Here is a 27071-nt window from a genome sequence, read left to right as displayed (position 1 = left end):
ACCTTACCCCTATCTTGATAGATAAGAGATTGTTTTTGATGGACCCTCGGCTCAAATAAAAGTATCGCAAAGCAGTCTGAAAAACAAAAACAATAGGAGTGAAGAAGCCAAGAAACATCAATCTAGAAAAACTCAACATAAACAACTAAAGGAATAACTTAAATCTGAATGAGAATAACCATACAAACAAATAACTACGCAAACAACACAAAAATATAACTCTAAATACATCAATAATTACAAAAAAAGATTCCCAAGTAGAATAACACATAGATCCCCATCCAATTTACTTTCCCCCCACATCAATAAAAATATCCCAAAAATACACAAAATAATAAGGATGACTAAAATAATAAACTATAAAATTTAGAATATTCAAAAAAATAATTAAAGGGGTCCATCCACAACCAAACCAAAGACCTTTGACCATCTCATTTCTTCCATGGCTGAATAGAAAGAACCACTATCAAGATGATAATAAGCAAAAGAATAATAGCAAAACAAGTCCATTTTCTTGTATTCTTTTGGTGTTTTCTTGCTACTTGCAATTGTTGAGCACCCCCTCTAACATATGAATTAGCCCTATTCACTTGGCTCTCAATATCATCAAGTTGTTCACCTTGAGATTCCACTAAAACAGCCATGTCCAAGAAAACTTGATGAAGTTCTTTTAAATTCCTCTCTAATTCCTTCACAGCTTCATGCCTTTCTTGAATTTCCATTATTGTGTCCATTACTTGTCCTCTTCCTTGTTCTTGTATTGCCTTTTGCAAGAATGTCTCACTTTGACCTGTGGGAGCCAAAAACACTTGTTGACTTGATCCGATGAGATAAAGCGATAAACGATCCATCAAGTTATTCGTTCTAAGACACATGAAACAAGTATTTTTTGACATGTCATTTGGAAATTTGGTTGAATTTTACTCATTTTGTAACTTTTTTTATTTTCCACACGATGTCATATATTCGTTTTGGAGCTTGACTAATCTGAATTTACATCAAAAAGTCCCACGTAGAGGTAAACCACTCCTTACTAAGATGACTCCATCCCCAAAGTTTGATCCGAAGACCTCTAGTTAAGTGGTCGTTAGTTGAACATCCTATACTGTGCGTATAAAAAATTATTATAAGTATATATATCATAACTAAATCTTGAGTATCCTTGACAAAATTTCTTGATTCGTCATTGAGATGGCGGAATACTTATCACCCCACCACAACCGTGGGGTGTACACTAGTTTTGACTTATTTGTAACTTGTCCATTCAATTTTTACTCCCTCTGTCTAATTTTCCATGTGAATTTGAATATACAATCTTCGATTTTTTTGAAATAAAATGTTAATATATTTAAAACTAAGAAAAAAATTGCAGGTAGTAAAATGTTTACCTGTAGATATGAGTGTATCAAGAACTTCTTCATCAGGTTTTTCTCCAGTGACAGTATAATATCTTCTTTGAATTGTTTCTCTATATTCCGACGCCATCTTTTGTCTCAGCTCATTGAATTGATTCATAGATTCTTGAAGTTTCTTTCTCAATCCATTAACAACGGACGTTCTCGTCCTATCTGAGGAACTCCCCGGGCCACACCCGGGAAGGTTCCTATTAGAAGCGTTGGATTTATCCAATGCTTCCAGGCGAACCTTAATAAACTTCGCTTTTTTCAAAGCCATGGAGACGTCGTCATCCATTTTTGATCTAAGATCCTTCACAGCATTTGCGTTGTGAAGGGTCTTGCTCTTTTCATTAGAGTTCTGGAGTTGAGTAAAGAGTTTTTCAAGGTTTTTCAGCTCGTCTTTAATAGTTTCTACATCTTCAAAGAACTTATCGAGATTAACTCCACTGGAGTCTCCCATCTCGATTCCATGAGAATCTTGATCGTGATCGTTCTCTCGAGAGAACGATCCTGAAAAAAGATCATTCATCTTCTTCTTTTTGCTTTTTTTTTTCCAATTATACAAAAAATTTAATATTATGATATTTGATAAAACTATGAACAATAAGAAAAGATGGGGTTTGAGGAAAAATGGAAGTGATGGGTGAAGGAATATAATGAGAAGGTTTGATGAAAGAAGAAACAGACTAGTCAAATAGGTCGTCTAATTCAACTACTATTAACAAGACTTGGTAAAAAATATGGAATTAGAGAAAAGTCAAATATTCTTTTTAAATATAACATAATATATTATAGTAAAATATAGAGAGAATTGTAGAAATTCTTATCCAGTATTAGTTATATAGGGTTTAGATATTTCGTAATAACTTATATATGTAATTTTATACATGAATAACTTATCTCTTAATCAGCTATTGAATGTGGTAATACTTATGTAGAATTTAATACATGCATAATTTATCTTTAAATCAGCTACCAAATGGGTTTTTTGCAAATTAAACACCGTATTAATTTTATACATAAATAATTTACCACTTAATCAACTACCAAACGTGGTAATACGAATTAATAACTGTATAACTCGCCTTCAAATCGGTTATCAAATCACTAAATATAGAAAAAGGAAAATTCCAATTTATATACATATGTAATTAAGATTTTATGTAAATAAATGTAGAAAGGGGTGTTGTTTACGGAAAGGTCGTGGAGATGGCATAGAAAAAAAAAGTGGGGAAAATGTCAAAAAAATTTAGATAAGATTGAGTGGGTCTAGGGGGGGGGGGGGGGTTATTATTATTATTATTTTTTTTTTTGTGTGTAGGGGTGTAAATATAACTTCTTCTTTTTTAATATATGTGATATAGTGTAACCCGATATGAAGTTTAAATATTTTTTCTTTAAAATTGTGTGACAAGTTATTAATAATTTTTTAAAACTTATGGTCTGAAACATGTATCATAACATTTGTGTGAAAAAAATGAAAAGTCAAAGTCAAATTGTGTATATATATAAAAATGTGTCTTGTTTTAAATAGACTTATAAAAAAATTAATATCACGTAAATTGAAACGAAGGAAGAAAATAATATGCTAAAAAAGTAAATATTTGAGTCATAGATATTGTTCTAATAATTTGAGGAAATGTTTAAACGAGTAGGAAAACGCGTTTGACTAAAAATATTACCTTTTTTTTCCAACTTAAGGATTAAGAATAAAAGAAAACAAAGCTAATTAAGAAATTTCTTGGAAGGGGTTGTTTTTCTAGAATAAACTGAAGATGGCTATGATCATAAAAATATAGATTTTGTTTTATATTATATTATAGAAAACGAGTAAGTTTATTTATCTAACATGTGTCTCATAATCCTTTTCAAATTGAAACTAAATTTGTAGACGATGGTATGGTATAAATTTTCTAAAATGATTGTCTGAACTGTATTATTTAGGTGCTTCAGATCCTGTTTTGAATAGGCTTACTAAGTTTGGGACCAACGAAGTTGATCGAACAAATTCCGAAAAAAAGTATGAACATTACACACCATTTTTTTAAAAGAAAACATAATTTTTTGTTTCGTGACTATAAATCACCAATAAAAACAATGTTAGTCAAGGTAAAACAATGAGTATCGACCATCAGTCCATTTTGTATGGATCTATCAAGTTTGAGGCCTAATAAAGATGATTAAAAAAATTCAAAAAAATTATGAACTAACACATACTGAAAATTTTAAAAAATCATAAATTTCTGTTTCTTAACCCCAAAACGCCAAAAATGATAATTTATAGAATTCAGGATCAAAAAATATTTTCACACCATCGATCGACATCTACTCGATCTTCCCAATCTTTATGGATCTCTATGAGATCGATGATCCCAAATTCTTTAACCTCATTCGATATTGTTAACAAAGTGATCAATAGGATAATGGAATTTGGTAGATTTTAACAGCTTAGTATAATTAGGATAATGTATTTTATATATTAAAACATATTCCAAATTATAGTTAGATGAACCATTTGGCTTCTTAAATATATTCAAATTTTGCCTGCCCATCTCTGATTATTGGCCGACCAAAACACGTCCAAAGTTAATTACTTTTGTCCTAAGCCAATTTGCCCACTAATTAAATTATTTTGCTCACATAAAACATTATTGCTTTGCATTTGATTGTGAGCCCCTCAATCCCCCCCCCCCCCCCCCCCCCCACTTCGTCTGAATATTATTTCATGCAACACATTTTCATTTTTTGTTTGTCTCGAAAATGATGATATATTTCTATTGAAAAATATTTAATTTTAGCATTTTTATTTTCCCTTTAATGATCATGCCTTATCCCCTTCTATGGATGTTTTTATTGTAAGTTAGGTAGGAATTGAACCATTTTATTTGGTCAAATATGATCCCTATTGACAAACTTCTATCAAGGTATGCTTCTTTTATTACGATATTTCTAAACAAGTTTTTGGATGAGTTTAAAAGTTTTTTCTTGATGAGATCGATATTAATAATAGTGATAATTTCCCTATTAAACACTTTCACATAAAATAAAACAAAGATGATAAATTATCAATGCAATATATCACAAAAACTAGAGATAAATTGAAATGGTCCTCTAATATGTCACAAAAACTAGAGATACCTCGAAAGTAGAAAAGTTGTTTCCAGAAGACCCTCGACTCAAGTAGAACAAATTAAAGTAATGAAATAGAAAATATGGTATCACGAAATAAAAATGTCTACTTTCCATGTTCTTAAACCACAAAATGGGTGGATTACAAGCTTGTATGTGGTCCCAAGAGGCTTGAAACAAATTAGATTCGTATTCTATTGCTACCAGTCAAAATTGTTTTATTTTTCCCAATTATGACGTTTCTATTTGTGTAAATACAAGAACATCATAATTTACATGGTACAAAATCACTGCACGTTGATTTGCCAATTCTCAAAAGTTCTCAATCTTGCTGCAGCACTGTTATGTAGAATGGATGGCCATGGCACGTACCGGATGAAGCTCTCGATTCATCTCTTTGATCGCTCTCGGATGAAAGACTCCAGTGCAATGAGTAGTTTGATAGATCAAATGTGCCAGGTGAGAATACACAAATTTCCAGAGGAGTTTCCTTAGATGATAAGGGGTCGAGTGTAAAATGAGTAGAACTTGAAGCTGACCAAATGAAAGGCAGAACTGCATCAGACGACATTGGCTTCACTACTCGAGTTCCTGGGGTATCAGAAGTGATTTTAATGTCATTTGACAGCGACAAATAGTGCCAGCCAACTTCATTTCCAGAAGCTGCTGATGCATTTCCTGATGAGCTGATGTTGACTGCAGAATCAGAGGGGTTACAGCGAATGGACACAACATCATCGGAGGAATTGTGGACCATCATCTTTAGTGTAATCGCATAGAAAGGTTCCTTAAAATCATGTTTTACAGTTCGGGGGCCATCCATTATCCACCATATTGGGCTACTCGTCCTGACACTGCAAAATGGAACAAACAAGATTGTATGCATTATAAGTGAAACACGTATGTATACATTTGTTTATAATTCTCATGACAGAATCCTTGCCTGCGGTGACAAATGTGATGCGAGAAAACATTTGCGCATTTATTCTCCTCACTTTGTGATCTGGATACCAATATAAAGTCAACCGTGTCCTCATGCTCCTGATCAATTCAAATTAAAAGAATTTTTTGAGTATAGCAGTAGCCAGTTAGGGATAGTAAGGGACTGTACACATTCATTACCAAATCATAAATATACAAGCCAAATGAACTCTAAAATATAATAGTAGTACATATTTATATTGTGGCCTCTTTACATTTGTATTTTCCTTTTAAACAGCTTTGATGTGCGTTACTCGAGCCGAGGATATTTCGGAAACAGCCTCTCTACTTCCACAAGGTAGGGGTAAGGTTTGTGTACACTTGTCTTTCGGAAACAACCTCTCCAACTCCACGAGGTAGGGGTAAGGTCTGTGTACACTTTACCCTCTCCAGACCTCGCATATGAGATTATACTGGGTATGTTGTATATTTATTTCGTGGAACCTTTAACCACTGAGCAATCAAAAATATCACTCATTATAACTATCCATTAATACTCTCACTACTGTTTATACTTCAACTATAACTACAAGCACAAGAACCTCATATTTGTCACCGCATCCCGCGCATTTATTCATTTGCGCATTTATTCTCCCCGGATCCCGCGCATAGCGGGAGCTTTAGTGCACCGGGCTGCCCATAATCAGTATTGATGACAATACAACACTAGTATACTTCTAATTAATCAGAAATTCAGCAGAGTAATAAATGAACCTGATCCGATATTCTCTGATGCACTCGTTCATAATGGTGAAATTCAGACAAGGGAGAGCTGTATAGATCAAAGAGTATTTCACTTCCGCTGAGCAAGTTGATGTCTGCTTTCTCCGGAGGGGAAAGAGAAGTAGTACTGTCATGATTAGTTACCGACCTACAATTCTGATTACAAAAAGGAATTCCATTATATAAACCAAAAAACAGTTATTAGATGGGTTAAATTTTAAAAAATGAATCCTTGAATCGTAATATCAGAGAGGGAATATATCTTGGAAAGCTGAAGTTGAACTGCGTCAAATTAGTAAACAGAACAAGGAAACACTCCATTTCTAACCTTGAGCTTGAGAAACCATGAAATTGCTTGACCAGCCAGTAGAAAATCTGAAGGGAGGACCTTAGTTGGTTCGAGCAATGATATCTCCCATTCATTTCCAACAGATGACAATTGGTGAACCTGAAAGCCTTTTGAGCTTGACCTATTGATAACATCCATTTGGACAAGGAACTCCCGCAGTCTAGATGGACGAGGGCTGATTTGGAAAGACACATCCAAAGATGGTAGTACCTATAAAGTGATATATAAGATACTTCACAGCAAGGAAAACATTGCAGGTACTTGTAAGAGATTTTTTTTTGGAAAAGCAGCTTGCTCACTTTTGATCAATAGACACACCAGCTGAGAGGATAAAGAAACTGTAAAACTAATAGCACTTGCTCAGATTCGTGAGACTGTTCTCAACTGGAAACATCACAATAAATCTACACAATGAATATCTAGCAAATAGCAGGAACCAACCTCTATATTGAAGTGCACACGTAAGGTCCGATATGTCATCACACTTGATATGTCTCCGATCTCATAGTATACTGATAAATATAAAGACATTTTCCCGGGAGCTGCAGCCCTAAGCCAGAGAGGCCATGAGATTGGAGTTCCATCAGCAATTGATGTGTCCTAGAAAAAAAAACACAGAAAAGATAAAGGGGCCTGATCCCAGCTTAAAATGTAGATGGCTAACATCTTTAGCCCACACTGACCTCAGGTAAAGGAAATATGCCATCTGATACTTTATCAGTCTTTGACCTCAAAGAACTTTGTCTTGAATTTTTTCTTTCCAAGCAAGCAGGAAACTGAACTTCCAGATCTTCCTTGTGTCCAATTTGGAGAAACCTTGGCGGACTGACCTTCATCTTCAACTTCTGCCAGGACATTACAGCTATCATCATTAGAACAATTTTTTTTTTAACAAACGATGCTCCAAATTGATATTATTAGTTTAACAACCATATATGCCAATTCATCTTCAAGCAATGCATGTATCCATTACACAGGCATCTCTCAGTTCATATGTATCAAAATAATCTCAATTTATATTATCTAGATACCTCGATGTAGATTATTATGAGTAAGTTTGATGAATCAGACACTGTAACCTATTTGCTTGCAGTAGCGGCAGATTTTTATTAAAACAAAAGAGGTGCTTAACCTAGAAGTATTAGGTGGTGATAATAGCAATTGAAGCTATGCAGCTTGGTGGATTAGCTAGTAACTCCAAGACTTGGCTCAGAAAATATATTTATTCTTAAATTTATCTCTTTAATGAATATATGTTGTGGATTAGTCAGTTCAGTGGGTACCAGCTAAGTACAAGATGGTTATAGCCAAAAAGAAAAGGTGATGACATTGAATGAAATGCTTTCCCAAGATTCTCTTCAGTTTACTACTTCTTTAGCTGTAAACACAGACATTCTCTTGAAACAAGAGAACTTCGGTCTTACATTTCCAGACTTTGTTCTCAGCCTTGATTATAGTTCCGGTCATCCTGTATTTGAGAATTACTGTTCCGCTTAGAATATCTTCCAAGACCTGACTGTAAGGCAATGTATCCTATCAATCCTATGGAGTCCTGACTAATGACTTGTCTTGCCCACGAAGTAGGGCAGGTCTGAAGCTGCCTTTTGAACACAGCCCATTTTTAGCCGATGTAACAGCAGCAATTGCATCCTACAGCTTTATTAGGTGATATTTGATGATTATTAGGGGAAAATAAGAACTAGGCATGTTCATCATTCTAATGTTCAGACATGAGGAAATTCTTTACATGCTGTAAAAGAAGAACCATACTTTTTTTATAAGGTGTAAAAGAAGAACCATACTTTAACTGGAATTTTAGATGGATTTTTCAACTCCAGAGCGATACACCGCAAATCACCAACATAAACTGTTTCCGGGAGGTGATGAATGAAGCCCTCAAGCTTTGGTAAACTCTGCATATGGTCAATCAAGTCATATAGAAATGTAACTGTGGCCATCCAAGTACAAAATACTAAAACATCTTAAACTGTCTACATCACAAGTAATAAACCCGTAGACATGGAAGGATGAAATCACCTTTATGACTAAGAACTTCAGGTTATCGAATGTAGATTGTTTAGATTTCCTGTTTACTTTCATTACTTTCTTTCTGACCGAGTCGGAATCAAAAGTACAAAATCCTCCCAACGAGCCTGACAGCTTCCATCTTATACCAACTATCTTGAGAGTACCTTCTGCTCTTGGAGTAACCGTTAGCTGTACCTGAAAGTTGAGATAGTGATATGATAAGACAACAGAGGTAAACTACAACCATGGAACATCAGAATCACAAAGCTACTGAAAGAAAGAAATCGACATAAGATGCTGGGACGACACTGGAATTGCACCCAAAAGTGTGGCCTAGTGGTCAATGAAGTAGACCTGGTTTCAAATCTCAGCAAAGACAACAAACACTGGGTGAATTTTTCTTATTTACATATATCTTGGTGGCAATTACTACTTCATTGACCTCTCTACCTCCCAAGATAAGGGGTAAGGTTTGCTTACACTCTACCTTCCCTGACCCCACTTGTGGGATTACACTAGATATGATGTTGCTGTTATTTATCTTGATGTTCAAAGTCACCCGATACTTGTGTTAGTGGGAGGTAATAATTACCAGGTAAATCAGTCCAGATGCACATAAGTTAATTTGTGAACCCCAAATCAAGTAAGGCATGCTGGAAGATGTGTATGAAGATCTTGGGTTACTCCACTTATTGCCTAAGGTTTTGAAATGATTACTCAGATTCTCTCACACATTTCATGGACCAAGTGGCAAGGTTTTTCATCGTAACTTGTATTCTGATTATACCAATATGTACAGAACAAAAAACTAAGTTCCCAGTTCTTACAGCATCACAAAACAGACATATTAAACTACCGGACACAGACAAAGAGAACGTTAAGAAAGAGGCAATCGCCATACAACAAATTACTGTTTACTTACCAGATAAATAGGTAAACAGAACTGGTAGTTTAATTTTAGAATGAAAAGGAAGTGATCCATTTTTATCATATGCCTTGTCTGTTTGACCAGCAAACAACAGAGAGCAAGAGCAAGAGGCAAGTCTAGCTTATGATTTAAGAAGGGATAAGTTTTGGTAGTAGAAATCACAACACTGAACCCAAATTTAATTGAAAAATCAGATCGAAAAATATTTTGCGTTTTTTGCATCTGAAATCATTAGCTCTCAGACCTGCAAGCTTTGGACAACTCAACCAACTAGTCATGTAAAAGTAATGCCGTAATGGAGAGCTTCAACAGCAAAAGAAAGGGTTTTAAAATGAAGATGCATTGATGCAGCACTAGAGGATGATTCTTTCCATCTCAGTTGCTTGAATTTTGCTGAGGCCTCAAATTTATATGCTCCAGTCTTTTCATAACTAATCTTTGTTGCTAGACGGTGGATTCTTATAACATAATTTGCCAAATTTGTCAGACACTAGAAACAAAAGATTATGTCATCTTTTCCTATAACAGCTTCAGCACCCCTCCCAAGTAGAACAGGGAGAAGAAGAAAAGCCTAAACGAAATCTACAAGCAGCCAGATAGACATGTTCAATTACTTGTCAAAAACTCACCAGTACTGTTTCACCTTCTCCTAAGGCAACATCAGCCTCCGATAATGTAAATGAAGATGTATCAGAAGCAAAATTCCTGAAGCATCAAATAACATGTGCAGCATCATATGCATATGTAAAGGGGATAAAATTATCATCTAAAAAACATAACCGAGCCGGAAAGTCAAACTCTGGAAGTTTCTATACACTTACCAACTAGTGGCTGATGTGTTTGATGTCTCACCATTTTGATCACCAATTGAATTATTTGCATCTACATCATTCATACTAGAACTTAGTATAATTCTGATATTGCAATAGTTGTATTAAGGGAGAAAATATTTGTTAGGAAGCAAACTGAAAAGCTTATCAATTTCATTATCAAGTGAGAAGGAATGAAAATAATACTCCGTTCATCCCAAAACTCTTAAATATATGCTTTCTGAGGGATAACTTGACCACTTTTTGCAAATATTTGCACAAAATATCTGGATATCTGAGAGATAAATGAAGATTATTTCTTCTTAAAGTATGAAGTTGTTAAAAGTGCAGTCAAAGTTCAATAAATTGTCTCTGAAAAGCAAAGGGTGAGAACTTTGGGCCAGACGGGGAGAGGTATAAAGAGAGCAATTTTGTTTTTCGACAAATAGAAAGAAGATGGCATTAAACAGGCTATTGTACTTACTAAGTTCAGATACTACTGGAGAATGTTCACAAATTAGGGTAACACCAGCTATTGGAACAGGTATTTGAAGTGGATTTTTGAATTCAATGGATATCTCGATAGCCTCTGCAAAAAATGAAGCAAGAATAACTCGGATATTTTAGGAAATTAACAAGATAATGTAGAAAAAGAAAAAATCACTATACCGATGGAAGATTATGAATAGAAGATAAACACTTCGAAGAATACAGAGCTCTCTTGGAAAATTATTTATCTTAATCTTCTCAAATCAGTGAGATATTCTCAAGCCTAAACTTTTTAAAAAAGAAAAGAGAGAGAGGACACTTTTAGCCTAATGTCTAGCTTATCTAACTACAAAGAGCGTTCATTTTCATTGTGCTAGAGTAAAACACTAATTTATGAAAGGTTAGAATTCTTTATTACTAAACTCCTGTAAAAGCCCCAGCCTTCAAATGAGAGAAAGTTTAGGCAATCTTTTTGTTGATGGTGAGCCGGTGAAAACCATCTTGTACACGCTTGTGCTAAGCGTATTAAAACCATAAGTTGGTGATGAACGTGCTAAAACCATATGTTAGTGTTGCGGGATAAGAGGACTTGAAGTGGGTACAAACCCTGGGAATGAAATTTCAATTTAACATCTGCTATATGTAGACGTTACATTTTATTTTTTTTGTGGAGCAGAAAAACTCCAAGTCCTCTATCTCAACCTTACCCTTCTAATATTTGAGGCCTTACCAGGATTACACATCTATATGCCAATATCCTATCAATGATGTCCCAAATCTGAGGGAACTAGCTGATATTTTATGTTGCAATATTGGTTCTCTAACCAAAATTTATCAGGGACTTCCTTTAGGTGCCAAGTTCAGGTTTACTGAAGTCTGGAGTGATGTTATTGAAACAATTGTAAGGAGACTGGCTTCTTGGAAGATCCAGTAATGTTCCAAAACAGTGCTTTGTCTATCATTGGATAACTTTTAATTTAAACTTACTACTCCTTGTAGTTACTCCTACTGGAGGTACACTGCTGTTTCTAGTAATCCTTTATCTTGTGTCTATTTGTCTAGCGTCCCTTGGATGCATTGCAGCATTTCTTTTAAGGACACAACAAACTCAATCATGGTTTAACAAATGCTCATCAGCAAAAGACAGGAGTATAAATTTATCAACAGTGAAATAGGATCAGCCACTTACCTCCAGCTACACAAATGTTGGATTCTTTAAACTTCTTTGGCAAAATTTTAGATTGCAGTTCCAACCAATTACTCTTACTTGACAATGTTGGAATCATGTCTTCCTCTAATGATCGCCAAATACTTTCTTTGACATGAATCTGACATTCCAAAAGAAAAAAGGAAGAAAAACAATAAAGATTGTATCAGAAATTGTAAATATATAAAGGAAATCATAAATATAAACAAAGACATAATTAAGTCCAATGAATGCAGTTACTCTATTATGCCACAGCAGCAGAAAGCTTTGGTTGATAGAAAGGATGAAAAGGGGGGGATGGAACAACAAATTTTCAAACACTACATTTTATTTAAAATGACATAGTATGTTCATTGACTTCAGTCAACCTTATATGACATGCCAATAACAGACAACAGCCTGGATGGAGTGGAAAATATAAGAACATGGAACAAGAAAGAAATTGGGGGGAAAAGACCAGTAAAGTGTGTAACTGAATCAAGGATTTGAATTTATGGTGTTGAGCATACGAGGTGGAAGAATTTAGTTGATTCAGAAGCAGTTTGTTTTTGCAACATTCGTGAGGATCTCACATCTGGAGTTGTTGTTAATTGGGTAACTTCGAAGTCTAGCAGATCTATAGTAATTAACTGAGAAAGTATACAGCGGAAAAAGCACACCCGCAAAGAAATAACCAACAGAAAAGAGAGGAAAGCCAAAATGTTGACCAAAAGAAGGGGTCACTACCCAAGAGATGAACAATGATTCCCCAATCTTCATGAAGAACACATCAAAGCAAAAGCAGTGGAACACAAAGTGACCGGTCTAACGAGGACAAATGGGAAATAACATTACTCAAAACACAAAGATATTCCATGAGACAAAACATTTTATTTTCTAATTTGTGTTGAGCAACAGGAATGTCCCAAACCAAATTAGAATATATTCCCAAGATGCATAACATTGTTGGTTTATATGTTTTAGATGTTATTATCAATTTGCAGGTTTATGATAATTGTTGTTTTACGAACAACAAACTTCAACAACTAGATGTTGATCACTTCATATCTTGGATAATTCTATGGAAATAGATTTTAATGTTTTAGGGTGTAATAGGCAAGTTAATAGGCAAAGACAAATCACGAGGTGGCCATCCCCTCAAAATTAAAACACGAAATAGTTCATGAACAAAAGTTTTTAGCGAAATGATTTGTGACGATGATCAGCACAGTAAACAGTGACCATCAGAAGAAGCAATTAATGAACTCTGGGAAGATAAAAAATTAGGTAGAGAATTTCAAGACTAAGTGGTTACAGTCTATTACTTTAATAAGATCCTGCTTTGTTAGCCCAGTTTTACCAGCAAAATGTTTTGAGTGTATTTTCTCACAGTTACAAGAATGCAAGAAAATGAGGATGAACATAGTGGATCAATGGCTGAAAACCAAGGGAAAACACATAATCAAGAGAAAACAAAAGGCAACAGTAACGAAAGAGACCGACCATTGAATAGGAAGACTATATAAGTATTATTAAGTAGCACCAAAAATTTGCATCATTCACTGCCTAACAGAAACAGATAATTTAAACCTGATGACGGGCAGAGTAACACGTCAGAAGGCCTTGGGCATTTAATAGATTCTAGAAAACCACAAAAAAGAACGGAAAGAGAAGAAAACGGCAAACAAATAGAAAGAAGTAAAAGATTTAGAAAGTACTAAGTAGCTTACAGCTGCTTGGGATGCATAGGTACGATGATCCTCGTACACCACTTTGACTGAAGGGATGTTGATTACTGGTAATTGCAGCTTTGGTACCTCATATGTTTTGCCTGTTTGCTTCATAATATTACAAACAAAAGTGTAAACAAGGACAATATATATTTCAGATCAAGAACAATAATGATTAAAAATATGCAACATAACTAGATGAAGAAAAAACAAAGCAGTATGTTAAGAACTCTTGCAAAGCAACACGTGCATCTTCAATGCACTTGTCATTAATCCATAAAAATTAAAATCAAAACAGAAATGGCTGTGAAAAAACAAGATTAAGTGAAATCAAAATCAAGATCGTTCCATGTATCTAAATTAAGAGAACTATTCTACAAGCCAAGTTTTTAATTTTTTAGTTGGCATATTTATATAAATAATCAAAACCATAGGTCAAGGAAATTGTCTCTGGCAATGCTGAAGCTAATACATATTAGCACACCAAATTATCTTCAGCAATTTTTGGCAATTACCATCTTTTAAAGACAACAGTGGGCTAAATTAAACTGCTCAGTTTAAATTTAGAAGCATCAAATCCTGCAAACAGGGCATTCTTTCTGTCTTCTGGTCTATTGAATACTGAAAGTCACTAACACCTCATTTCTATTGGATGCTAATATAAATTTCATCTGAAATCAATTTCCAGGTCCTGATTATTCAAAAGATTGGAGTTGGTAATCGAATCTCATCAAGGAAAATTAGCAACTGGTAGACCTGTAAATCCAGAATTCCATGATATGTAACTGGCAATCTAATGATCTTGACATGATATATAACCAGTTTCACTGTACACAATAATATTTATCAAGAAATGAACAGACAACCAACCGGGGGAGGGGGGGGGGGGAGGGGGGGGGGGAGACACTCACGGGTAAGTAACAGGCGGATATCAGGAACCAAAACTAGTGCTTACTTGAATTATCTGAAGGAAGTCCTTTAGGAATAACTCCTGTGTTGTCTTAGATTGATGACCACAAGCTAGAACCTCCAACATATTTTTGATAGCAACATCGAAGATCCCCAAGAAACCATACCACCTGAATAAATGATATTATTAATAGCAACATTAAAGATCCCCAAGAAACCATACCACCTGAATAAATGACAACCTTATTATGTTACTACTAATTCCTGAATGATATCTTAACTAGCTTTTATGATTATAACCAGTCGCAGTGGAGGGAGTAAATCTTTTGCTAGATTGGTACAAGGATATGGCATAACCAATGCAATAAGAAAGTTAAGAGGAAGGACAAAAACAAGAAGCTGTGGGAACGATGGTGTCAACTGCTTTTCCAAGCAGTTTTGTCTGTTGACAGGACCAATATGATCTAAGTACGATGCTGAAAAAAACAAGGAGGTTCAACTCAGGTTTGGGCTGTTTTTATCAGTATTATCAAAGGCGAAAGAGCAAAACAGCCCTAAGGTCCGTTGGGGCTTTAAGCGCAAAGCGCAAATAAAGTGTGGGCTTTAATGAAAAAAGGTGCAAAGGGAGAAAAAAATACAAATATATATGTTTAGTCCAAGACTAATAATTATAAACATGAATGACAAATATATGACCAAGGAAATTGAAAAAAAATTATGATAAAGTGAAATATCAATTGTTTAGTGTCACTTCTTCAAAAGAGACTCATTGGCAAGGAAAAGTTCGCCTCGAACCTTGATGATGACACTAAAGCGCACATAAAGCAAGGTGAAGCGCTCAACATGTTTTGAGCCTCGTTTCAAGGCTTAAGTGCTCTTAAAGAGCGCCTTTGACTACACTGGTTTTTATTAGTTTGACTAAGAAGAGGTGGACCATGCCCAAACACATAGCAGGCCTCTTGAGCTGCTGGATTAGAAGGGGGTATCAAAAGCTATGGGGTACAGTCCCAGCTTGTATATGGTGGAACATATGGAATGAAGAATCTTTGAAAACAGGTTCAACTCCATTCAAAAAATCAAATGGAATTGTACCAGTTCTCTATGTTTTTGGTGTAAAGAGCAATGTATAGATGATGAAGTACAGATAATGGACTTTCAAAGACTTCTGTAATTACTTTCACTCTGTAGATCACCTTTTGGAGATTGCCAGCATAGCCCTAAAATGCTGAGGAATACTAGTTACCAGTTCAAAAAAAAAAAAAAAAGGAGGTTGTTTATAACTTACTTCCCTATGTGGAAATGAACATGGTCTCTAATGTGTCTCCATGTAGTTTCCTTGAAAACAGAAAGAGCGCCTTTGTATGTTCGAATTGCATGCTTTATCTGATAATGGAGACGGAATAAATAGTTACAGTCTAGATCACAGCATTTTAAGAACCTATATGCATGATTGGGTGAGAACAAATACCTGATCACATTTTTTATACAGGTCCCCAGAAAGAACAAGATGAAACCCGTACTTGCGCAACATGGGGGGAGTGGAAAACAAGTAACAATATGATGCTTGCTCGAGCATTACTGCTGAATGGAGGGGTTCCTAAAGAATAAACCTCTTCAGAACAGGAAATAAGGATTGTCATCCACCAAGATATCTAAATTGGGCATTACCTCACCAGAGATACGGAAGTATACACTGGCAGCCTCCTTGTACTGATCTCTGGCCTTCAACATTTCTACCCACCAAAGACCACAACGTGTAGCATTTCTCTGACCTGATGATCCAATTTTCTGCAAAAAAATAATGTTTCATCCATCAACCAAAACCGTACAAAACCTTCGATCGTATTTATATTACATCTAAGGCCAATAATCATAATTAAAATAACTATAAAAATAATAACAGCAAACACTTAAATCCAGAATATCAGCACCTAAATAAACTAAAAAGTATGCAATACCACAACAAATTTGAGCCATCAGTTGCTAGGTCATTTAAAAAGCTTAACATGCAGATCTTAAGAGAAACAGGTTTCTAAACAATTATCAGTAGTGAATACTACCATCTTTTCCTTGATTTATCCAAATATATTAAAAATTGTGAAGCACATTCTCTTCCCTTTTTTCTCCTTTTCAGTGGTAGCTGGTGAAGAAATTAAAAAGACAACTCCAATAAAATTGACAGACTAGAGAAAAGTTCAAATAACTGACATAGAAGAGGGATGCGTACATACTAAATATGTAGTAAATGCATTGTCCATGCAATATTCACCATCCTTTCTCGACTGGTCCAAAATGAAGTAGGTCAGTCCCATCATTTCCTGCAATATGAGTTGAAAAAAATTAAGGGCAAGATGCATCAAGAAAAAAGCTCGTAATCAGAAAATTTGGATTTGATAGTGTAGGTTAGAACACAATGGAAAGATTATAAAACCAGGCAAAGCATTAAGTAGAAGTTCATCATTCATGACCCTTCTATAACTACAGTTGATTACAGCTGTATGCATATTCACCCCATATGCATCAAAAACAAAGAAAGAAGGTCAACAAGTAATTAATGTTTTAACTACTTCTCATCTCTATTGGATCTCCCCTCCTCGGAAGAGTATCTGATGGAAAATGCAGTATTTGAATCAATAATAAGACACATCCAAATAGAAACCCAAGATATTCCAAGCTCACCCCACCAATAATATACTCTAACTCTAGTTCAATGTATTTAACACTCCAGTTCTCTCAAAATGTTTGATATACCTTCACATTAACCTATAAGTAGGTCTTATCCCAAAATAAATTGGATATGCAACTACATTCATGAACGATTGCATATAAAATAATAGGTAAATCAAAAATAGCTATTTTTTAAGTCCACTTGGTTTAACCACACCAAATTTGACAATCGCAACAATTTCCTTTTTTTCCTCCCAAAAAGAAGACAACTCCATGGCACAGATGTCTAACTGGTTCATATAGTAAGAAGACCTGCTTTATTAGTCCAAACTAAGGGCCAATTTTGTTATTCAAACAGCATTTTTGTTTTCCAAATTAAAACCAGAACGTTAAATGATTGTTTTCAGGAAAACCAAAAACAGTGAAAGGCTGTTTAAGAAAAACAATTCTTCCAACACACAAACCATCAATTCTTCAAAACCAAATACAAAACAGGTCCTCAAGGATCAAAATCAAAATAAAACCAGCCGAAATCAACAAAGATTCTGAATCCAAATGGCAAACTCATGATGAGGAAAGCTATATTGCACCTCAAATTTCTTGTTTTAAAGCCACTAATAGAAAAATACATAATGGAGAAAAACTTCTCATGTCTAAATATAAAAAGTAAAAAAGGGAAGTGCATTATTCAGAGATTATTCATAATCTCAAAGACAGTGAAGGAGACCGTTTACAATTTGTGAGGTGCATTACCAGTAATTTACAATGCATTAGCAGTTTATTACCACTAGCATGGATCAACTAAATAAAAGAAAAAACAAGGTGCTGCTTGATGCACCCAGAGGATATGATGATGCAGATGGTGTCCAATGAGCTCATCTGCTAGCACTTACTATTTTCCAAATCTCAATTCATTTCGTGAAATATGCAATAAAAACACAAAATGCTTCATATTTTCAGAGGTATTTAAGATTTAAGAATTCCATTCGCCAATTGAATAACTCTTTAGGCCAAATAGACACAAGAACTTACAAAACTCATAATTGAGCAAAATACACAAAAAGTACCGAGGTTTCACTGGACACTTGTTATTTTGCTCATCTAACAACATGGACCAGCAACTGCACCTTGGGAACCCAAGTTACGAAAAGGCACGACCTTTATTAAGTGAAGGAAATCATTCCAGAGACATGTATTATCCAGAAATTTAGCTTACAACAAGTACACTGCTAGTGACAATGGAAGCCCATACATAGTGTCAAGAACTACCTGAACACCAGCATAGTGTTTCCATGCTTTGTCGAGCTTGTAGTCGGTAGAAAGTAGACGATAGTTAGACAATGCAAGCTCATAATCATGTAACATGAAGGCATAATCACCCAAAACTCTTATTTGTGATTCAATTGAGCTGAAAGTATACCTTGAAAAGCAATCACAAAGTCTCATTAGTCATGAAAAGAAAATGAAAACACAACCATGCCACAAACTAGACAAAAGACGAGCTTGCAGAATTACGTTGGACCAGCTGGGTTTTCTGGAGCATCGTCTTTACCCTTTCTCCACCACAAGTTTTTTATTTGGTTTCTAAAACCTTTTCTTGTTGCAGAAACCTGAAATTTAGCACTAAGTCAGAAAAAAAAACGATAGCATACATGTTATCATCAACTTCCAAAATTAAAAAATAAAATAAAATTCCAAAAACCAGGGTCGGGTTTGGGGGTAGATACCTGCTGGTTAAGAAGACGGATCTTTTGCTCCATATGAGGAATAATATGTTTAGACGATAGATCTTGTACAAATTTTTTCAGCTGCTCAATTCAACACACATGTAAATAAGTACTTATATCAAGGAGAAAGATGTCGATGACCAGCTATCCTAAGAAAGTACCTCTAAGTTCAGGCCATACAAGGTTCAGGAACAAATACCTCATCCAAGTCATCTGAGCTAAGGAAGCAACGTAGCTGCTGGCCATGTGAAATATCAGTTTTCTGTAAAACACAAGAAAATAATTTTTCTTTACTCTATCTAATAAACAAAGATAACAAAGACAATAGATATGATGTGAAACAGATGAGCTTCGGAAGGTTCTCTTACATAAGCAGACCATAGGTTTTCATGTTCTTCTGAGCCATCCTTAGAGGAGTTAATACACAGCAAATGGCAACAATTAGCCCCAAAAGTGCTGCTCATCTCTGCCAAGGTTTTGGTTGCTCTGTACAAAATACAGAGCATCATTAGCAGCCACATCATGCAAAATTGAGCTCATCTTTTTGTAATCAAAATAACACCAAAGTAAGACTAAACCATAAGCCTGGAAACAGATTTGATAGTTTGAAATGCAGTGGGGAAAAGGACTATAATGAAAGGCCTACATAAGTATGAACATCATAACATACTACTCCTCTTAAGTTGTGTGCCTCTTTTTATAGCTATGTTCGGCATATTCATCCCAAGACTAAGTTAAACGTGAAATCCTTGATGACACTGCATGTAGTTTGCATCAACATGACTTTGTGCGGCTTTGGGACTTGTTAAGTGATTTATATGTCGTGATTGAGCATTGACAAGGCTCCTTGTTGTGTTTGAAGGTTATTTAAGTAAGGAGATACCACTTAGAAGATCTAGGAAAAGAAACGAATGACAAGAGACGGGATCAGAGAGACGAAGAAGCAAGAAACAAGGAAGAGAAAGGACCTACCGGCAGTGCCTAGGCTCCTCTACTCTTCTCCACTTAAATACCAGATTTTGTTTGTTGTATGATTCAAACCCATGACAGGTGCCTAATCTACACATTACATGTGCTCTTAACACTACACCAAGGCCTTGGGAGCATTAAAGTGACAAAATAACTAAGCGACAGAAATGTGAGAGTATAAATGTGTTGAATGACACTGATTATATTTTTATTAAAGTACTTCAACTTCCACTCCTCATGGATTTGAGATTGTGATGTAAACAATTTCAATGTTATAAATCACTGTGTTAGATTACACTCTGGAAAATTTCAGAAGGAAAGAGCATCAAACCTTTCTAATGGAACTTCCTCACCATCGTGTACCAATACAAAATGCTTTAGCATTTTTGGATCCATTGAACCATCATTGAGTAGGGAAGGCAACTGATTAATGTTAAATAGGTCAACAAATTTGTTGATAGGATCTTCATCCCGTGAAGAAACAGCCAAAAGACCTATATTATGATCACAACAGATGTAGGAGCATTGTAAGCCAGAAACATAAATTTAGTAAAGTAAGATGGAACCTCATTTCTTAAAAAGGAAAAGAGAAGTGAAAACCAAGGAGTACAGGGGGGAAGTAACTCAAAAAGTGTTGGATTAAAAAAAGATAGCTTACATGTCACAGGATGGTCAAAAGCTTCATGTTCTGAAAAGGAGACCATACGTACTAGCTCTTTGTTGAAATATTGGAACCATGATGGTAGGAACTCGTTTTGAGAAGCTTCATTGCACATCATAAGGGAATTAGTCCAACACAATCACACACTTCCAGACATAAAACTATTTTATAGCTCCAAACACAGAAAGTGAATAATTGGTAATGGGACTATAAATAAAGCAAAAAAACTAACTAGGACAGGAACAAAACAAGCAAGTTATAAATCTAGCTGTTCACCGTGAAATGTGAATTGCAATCTTGCTAGTCCTAAGTTTTATAAGTTGATACACTTGCGTTAATAATAACTTTGGAGATTAAATATCCTTCTTTTCTAGGATGAAAAAGAATTTAACAATTTAATGTAACTGGCATAAAACATACAGTTGAGCACACTCTCAATTTGCAGAGGTTCTGAACATAAGTTAGAAAGATCTTTCTCTCCAGCATCAGTGATAACTTGGTTTAACCGCTCCTTTGCAACCTAGACGAGGAAACATGTCAACTTTAAAGGCAATAAGCATAATACAGAAAAAAGATACCATCATTCAGTTCTCAGGTCATAGAAACCAACAAATAGAACATAAACTGAATACTTTAATGGTTCTGCCCTCAGCAGAAACAGATTTTGGAAGGAATAGGCCAATTTGACAAGGAAGTAAATGAAGGAGGAATTTAAACCAATAATTTGTGTTTATCACTAGTTCCACCACAAAGGCAGATGATTAAATGCAAAGCTGCACTTTTTCACAAAGATTAAAGCTTGGTGTTAGGCAACCATGTTGTCAATGAAACACTATATTTTGGAACTTTTTCTTTATTCCATTGTAAACTAAGAACTTTAAGGGATGTCATCACATACACTTCCGCTGTGCCAAAACCACCTCAATGGTATGAAGAGGCTCACACTAGACCCTTGGGAGAGATACATATGCAAGTATCAACTCAAAACCCTGAATGATAAAAGGCTTATTTAATTCTCTAACAACTCTGTTCTCATGGTCGAGTTTTTTGATGTGAAACATTCCCAACACTAGAGAATTACATACAGTTTTTTCACTTTAGATTGAGAGAATTAGACAGTTGGACCTTCATAAGATGCATGGTTGTGTCATTTAATTTGTTTAGTAAACTTCAAAGAGATTGTATGGTTTATATGTTGTCTTTGGGACATCAAACTCTAAACTCATAAGGCAAACCTAATTAGCAAGGACAACAACACTTGGCACACAAAATTACGGTGGCACACCACAAAAAGCATTGTGTAATGGTAAAAAATATGTATGACTAACGAATCCATGAATTCTTCAATTTTATTATTACTTGTTGTTTCCTTTGCTTTGGTTATTGTATTATTTTTTGTTGCTACTGTTTTTTTCTCCATTATTTTCAACATGGCTTTTTTACTACTAAATTTCCTTTTCATATATGATTTGATATGCTTTACTTGAGCCAATGGTCTATCCGAAACATCTTCTCTACTTCCACAAGGTAGGAGTAAGGTTGTGTACACACTACCCTCCACAAGCCCACTTGTGGGCATTGGAATTTTGAACTTGAGACCTAGTGGTTCCTAACCTACTTCATTGACCACTAGGTCCCCTAAGTAAAATAACAGTCTAACTAGAAAAAGAGAATGATGAATAGGAGTAAACCAACGGTACTATGAGAATTATAAGTTGTATAAAGAACAAGGGTGGTCATTAATGCAAGACTCAAACCTTTTTTGTAATCTTGTCACACCAAAAACTAAGCAAAAATACACAATTGTGTTGATCTTAACTATAGTATCCTTCTTTTTATCAGCTTAACAACAATATCCTTCAGGCCTTAAAAATCTCTGGCTTTCTCTTTTCTCGATAATCGACCATATTTTTGTTGGTAGGTAAGGCAAAATATTTATTGATAAAACAGTACCTAGGAGGTACTGCAACTTTTACAGAAATCTTGACTCTATCAAACACTATGCAAAAATAGAATCTAGGAGAGACCATAAATTGTGATAATCTATAAACAAAATTTTCATTTTGCCAACAAAACAAGTTGTGCAAACATCTTTATTAACACAGGCAATCAACTCCTCTTTTCATTCAAAGCATCTCTTGTTTCTCTCCTGTCATATTGTCCATATGATGCCTATGGGCTGCCATTATTCTTCAGCTTTCTTTCACACTCTGACCTTGCCAACAATTCAGTAAATCTTTAAAGCTTTGTGGCATCAACCAATAAACACCATATATGTCCAAAAATGAGGACCAGATTAGCCATAATTGTTTACCGTGCAACAACAAGTGACTAACAGTTCCCTCGGCGCATTCACATAGAAAATGCATGTCACATAAGTTAAATTCCCTCTTATGTAAATCATCTTGAGTCAAACAAGTATCATAGGTAGCAACCCATCCAAAGCATGCTACTTTAGTTGGAGCTTTAGTTTTCCAAATAATTCAACATACTACAAAAGGAATAGTGTCACATGTAGAAGATATAGCCATGTCTTTCCTTGAAACTCAATTGTAGATCTTGGCATGCACATAGTTCCGGGAACAACCTCTCTACCTTCACAAGGTAACACACCGCCTTCCCCATACCCCACTTGTGAGATTACACTGGGTATGTTGTTGTTGTAGGTTCCGGATTTGATAGTATATTTTTAAAATGAAGGAGTAGATGGTCGCCGTGTTCATCTTCCTTGCAAAGTATACATCTATTACGTAACTGGAAGCCTCTTTTTTGTAAATAATCAAGTGTGAGACATTTGTCATTTTCCACAATCTAGATGTAGCAATTGACGATATAAGGGGCCTCGGTATATAAGGCCAAAAGATTGGGGAGGAGAAGAAAAAAGCGAGAGTAGCTCTTGCCAAAAAAAAACTCCACTAGAAAGTGGAGGTATATATTCGAAAACAGCCTTTCTATCTCCATGAGGTAGTGGTAAGGTTTGCATACACTCTATCCTCCCCAGACCCCACTTGTAGGATTTCACTGGGTATGTTGTTGTTGTTGTTCGAAAGTGGAGATATACTGATAAATGGATGTAACGTTTACATGTATTCTTCAAGTTCCAAACTATTGAGATTTCTTCTCAAGGTGGACCATCCTTGATCCTGCCTAATGTCCACAATTGTTGAAGTATAGGTGTTTTTATATCATTATTGTTGAGAAAATGAACCCTAAGCCAAACTCATCATAAAAAACTAGCTTATGAAGTGAGATTGTTCAAGACTATAAAAAGATAATAGTTCATTGTCTCAACCAACAATAACAACAACATACCCAGTATAATCTCATAAGGTGGGGCCTGGGGAGAGGAGGGTAGAGTGTACAGAGACCTTACCTCTACCTCAGAGGTAGAGTACATTGTCTCAACCAACACTTTAACAACTCCTCGCCAACATGCCCAGCAATAGCACTGGACATCTAAAGTGTAGACAATATAATATATAAGGTGGGGCCTGGGGAGAGGAGGGTAGAGTGTACAGAGACCTTACCTCCACCTCAGAGGTAGAGTACATTGTCTCAACCAACACTTTAACAACTCCTCGCCAACATGCCCAGCAATAGCACTGGACATCTAAAGTGTAGACAATATAATCTATATGGGTCCAACAACACATGAAGTGAGGACTGCCTTTGATCATATAAGGAGACAACAACACCTTCAGCCTCAATTATCCATAGCCAGGGTTATGAAAAGCAAGCGTTTCGTCACTGTTTTGCTTTGTATTTAATTTCTATGTTATGCCCTGTTTTTTGTCCATATTCTAAAAAAATTCCTCCGTTTTGTAATGTTTTTGCTGTTCTATGTCTGTTTACATTATTTCATTTTTTTGGTGGTAAATTCTATTTACTTTTTAATTTAAGCATTGAAGATTTGCTTAGTATTTTATTTCTATTGAGTTCTTGGTTATTTATCTATGCATATTTTATATTTATTTTTTTGTACTAAATAGTGCTTTAGTCGAAAAAAGTGTGTGCTTCGCTTCACGCTTCGGTGAAGCGAGCCCTTGTCACTTTTTTCTTCGCTTCTCGCTCTCCAAAACACAGTCCATAGCTCTTCTTTTATTGATTTTTTTTATAATTACGACTATCACCCTAATAATACTATGAGCCTTGAGAGCTCAAGTTATCTAGTGGTTTGTTTGGCTTGAAAGAAATAGACAAATCTTTTAAGACAAAGAAGAAACATACAATGCCTTAAACTCAAATGCATTTTGTTGATCGCTTTCTAGTGCAAACTAGTTTTGTATCAAATGCAGATGATATTTTAGACGCAATAGCTGATCCGCATTTTGCACAACTTGAAATCACGCCTGTTGCACTAGCTTAGTGCAAATATTGTATGCAATATGTTATTTACTCATTAAGAAAATACTATGAACCCTGAGATTCCGTCTAAAAATGGTTGGAGACTTTTCTAACCAAAAAGAGATGTAGATATTTCTATTAATGTTATGTTATACTCACTTTTTGAGCTACTATACATGAATCACATTCTAGTCATGTACTTCTTTGGATGAAGCAACAAACTTTATTAGTAATGTAGATATTTCTAGTCATGTTAGGATGTTCATACATAGTCATAATAGATATCTTTTTATGATTTCACGAATCTTCACTTTATCAGGTCAAAACTTGGTTTCAAAGCTTCAAGAGTCTTTCTTGTGTTAATATAAGGTCCTCCAAATGTATCAAGACGGAACTCGTTCTCTAAGTCACGATTTTGCTCTCTAAGTCATCACGTTGTCCCAAAAGTCCAATATTTTGCTCCAATGGGTCATAACAATTGTCTTTGCAGAATGTGAGGTGAATTAGGTTTAACTAACTATGTTATATTGGTCCCAAAAGATTTTGATCCTCGTGTCATCATACCCTTCTCTTCATTCTTCCGCTCAACTCTTTTTTTCTTTTAATCAAGAAATCCATCTAGGGCCAACCCCGTTGAACCCTTAGGACCAAATGCAACCAACAAAACTTGAGAATAATTTTCTCTCTCCTCTACCCTTCTCCACTTAAATAACACGCTTAGTTTGCGTGGAACAAGGCTCACACCTGTGACTAGGCCACACCACCTTTGCCACTTGAACTAATCCCTGGGGCTTAGAGTTGCTTTCTCGCCTCTGTTTCTCTACTATAGCTTCTTCAACAGCTTGCTACCTTCACTATTTACATCGAACAATCACCCCCAGCCCCCTTTATTTCCTCATCTCTAACAATTTTGAGTTTAATAATAATAAACTTAACCTTCAAAATTCACCAAGGACCAAGGGGCACTTATCGCACCCCAATCCTATTCCTTTTTCTTGTTACATAATGTCTAAACATAGAGAAAGGTGGTTTATATTTTGGATGAAGCCTGATCTCGTCAAGTTTTACTGGTTTGAGCAGAAAGTCACTTCTTTTATTTTTAATTACATCTAAAACCTCTGCTGATTTTGTGTACCAGGCTACCTCATAAATTTCCAAATCAAAGCAATATATTGCATAAAGAATTCTCTGCAATTAATTTGTTATTTAGTAGCTGCTGGTTGAAGCACTACAGTAATTTAGTTTCATGAAAATAAGGAATTCAGAAACAGTGCAATCATTCCAAGCAAGCAAATCATCTACTACTTCTTTTGGTATTAATGAATGTATACTGCAACGTTATTTTCCAAAAAAATAATACGACCTTCAACTGAAATGTGTACTTGTCTGTCGAGTATTTCAGCTAAGAAAGTACCTCAATATTGGGCTGCCGAATATCTGAACCATAAAACAACCGCAATTTGAACTTCTTCAGTCTGTAAGGCTGATCACTAGCAGTTCGAACTGGCACTGCATTTCCAATAAAGTAAAGCATTTTACAAACAGTTCCACACAAAAACAAAACAAAAATTAGTACTAGACTACATTAAATTTGCATTGAAATGGAGTTGACCGTCGATATTGTTGAAATTGCAGAAAGGAGAAAGCATTTGGATGAAGGATAGTTGATTCTTCTGAGAAGATTCTTCAATGAGAGGAGTACGGAGAACCATAACCACAGGAGTGATCTCATCCAATAGCATTCGGCCAAGTGTTGAGTTCGCCGGATCCATTATCGTCAGTGACTGAGATTGAACTCACTCGTCGTGACTCGCGACTCGCCGCTGGTGCCGGCTCGCTTGATCTCACCGGCGATTATGCTCAGATCCAGAGTTGTGTAAGAGAAAATGAAGCGATGAGAATTATGGGCTAATGGCCCAAACCAAATTAAATGGCTGTAATGCTTATCAGTCCAATTTTTTGTTTTCACCTTTTTAAAGTTTTTACGGAGAATAATAATATTCTTGAGATAAAATGTTTGTTTTGTTTAATTGAGAATAATAATA

At 35.3% G+C, this 27071-nt stretch overlaps 2 protein-coding genes across 2 annotated transcripts; both read right to left on the bottom strand.

The window, feature by feature from the left end:
- Positions 1 to 138: 138 nt before the first annotated feature.
- Positions 139 to 2180, bottom strand: LOC129887734 (syntaxin-121-like). Its single transcript, XM_055962943.1, has 2 exons — positions 1389 to 2180; positions 139 to 790 (listed from the first exon to the last, which is right to left on the bottom strand). The coding sequence occupies exons 1-2, from the start codon at positions 1924 to 1926 to the stop codon at positions 432 to 434; spliced, it is 897 nt and encodes a 298-aa protein (XP_055818918.1). The 5' UTR covers positions 1927 to 2180; the 3' UTR covers positions 139 to 431.
- Positions 2181 to 4593: 2413 nt separating this feature from the next.
- On the bottom strand, positions 4594 to 26957 carry LOC129887732 (uncharacterized). The gene is made up of 28 exons (XM_055962941.1): positions 26639 to 26957; positions 26441 to 26535; positions 21103 to 21202; positions 20680 to 20784; positions 20353 to 20515; positions 19421 to 19538; positions 19252 to 19314; positions 19053 to 19133; positions 18841 to 18935; positions 18595 to 18745; positions 16890 to 16976; positions 16327 to 16446; positions 16127 to 16255; positions 15944 to 16041; positions 14705 to 14828; positions 13750 to 13857; positions 12023 to 12161; positions 10829 to 10933; positions 10357 to 10417; positions 10165 to 10240; positions 8617 to 8802; positions 8382 to 8492; positions 7263 to 7424; positions 7021 to 7179; positions 6559 to 6789; positions 6222 to 6386; positions 5470 to 5567; positions 4594 to 5380 (listed from the first exon to the last, which is right to left on the bottom strand). The coding sequence occupies exons 1-28, from the start codon at positions 26796 to 26798 to the stop codon at positions 4849 to 4851; spliced, it is 3822 nt and encodes a 1273-aa protein (XP_055818916.1). The 5' UTR covers positions 26799 to 26957; the 3' UTR covers positions 4594 to 4848.
- Between the last annotated feature and the right edge of the window lie 114 nt (positions 26958 to 27071).

This window comes from Solanum dulcamara, chromosome 4 (genome assembly GCF_947179165.1).
Source record: "Solanum dulcamara chromosome 4, daSolDulc1.2, whole genome shotgun sequence".
NCBI lineage: Eukaryota > Viridiplantae > Streptophyta > Magnoliopsida > Solanales > Solanaceae > Solanum > Solanum dulcamara.
Note: the sequence above shows the minus strand (reverse complement) of the source record. Positions and strands in the feature narration are given on the sequence as shown.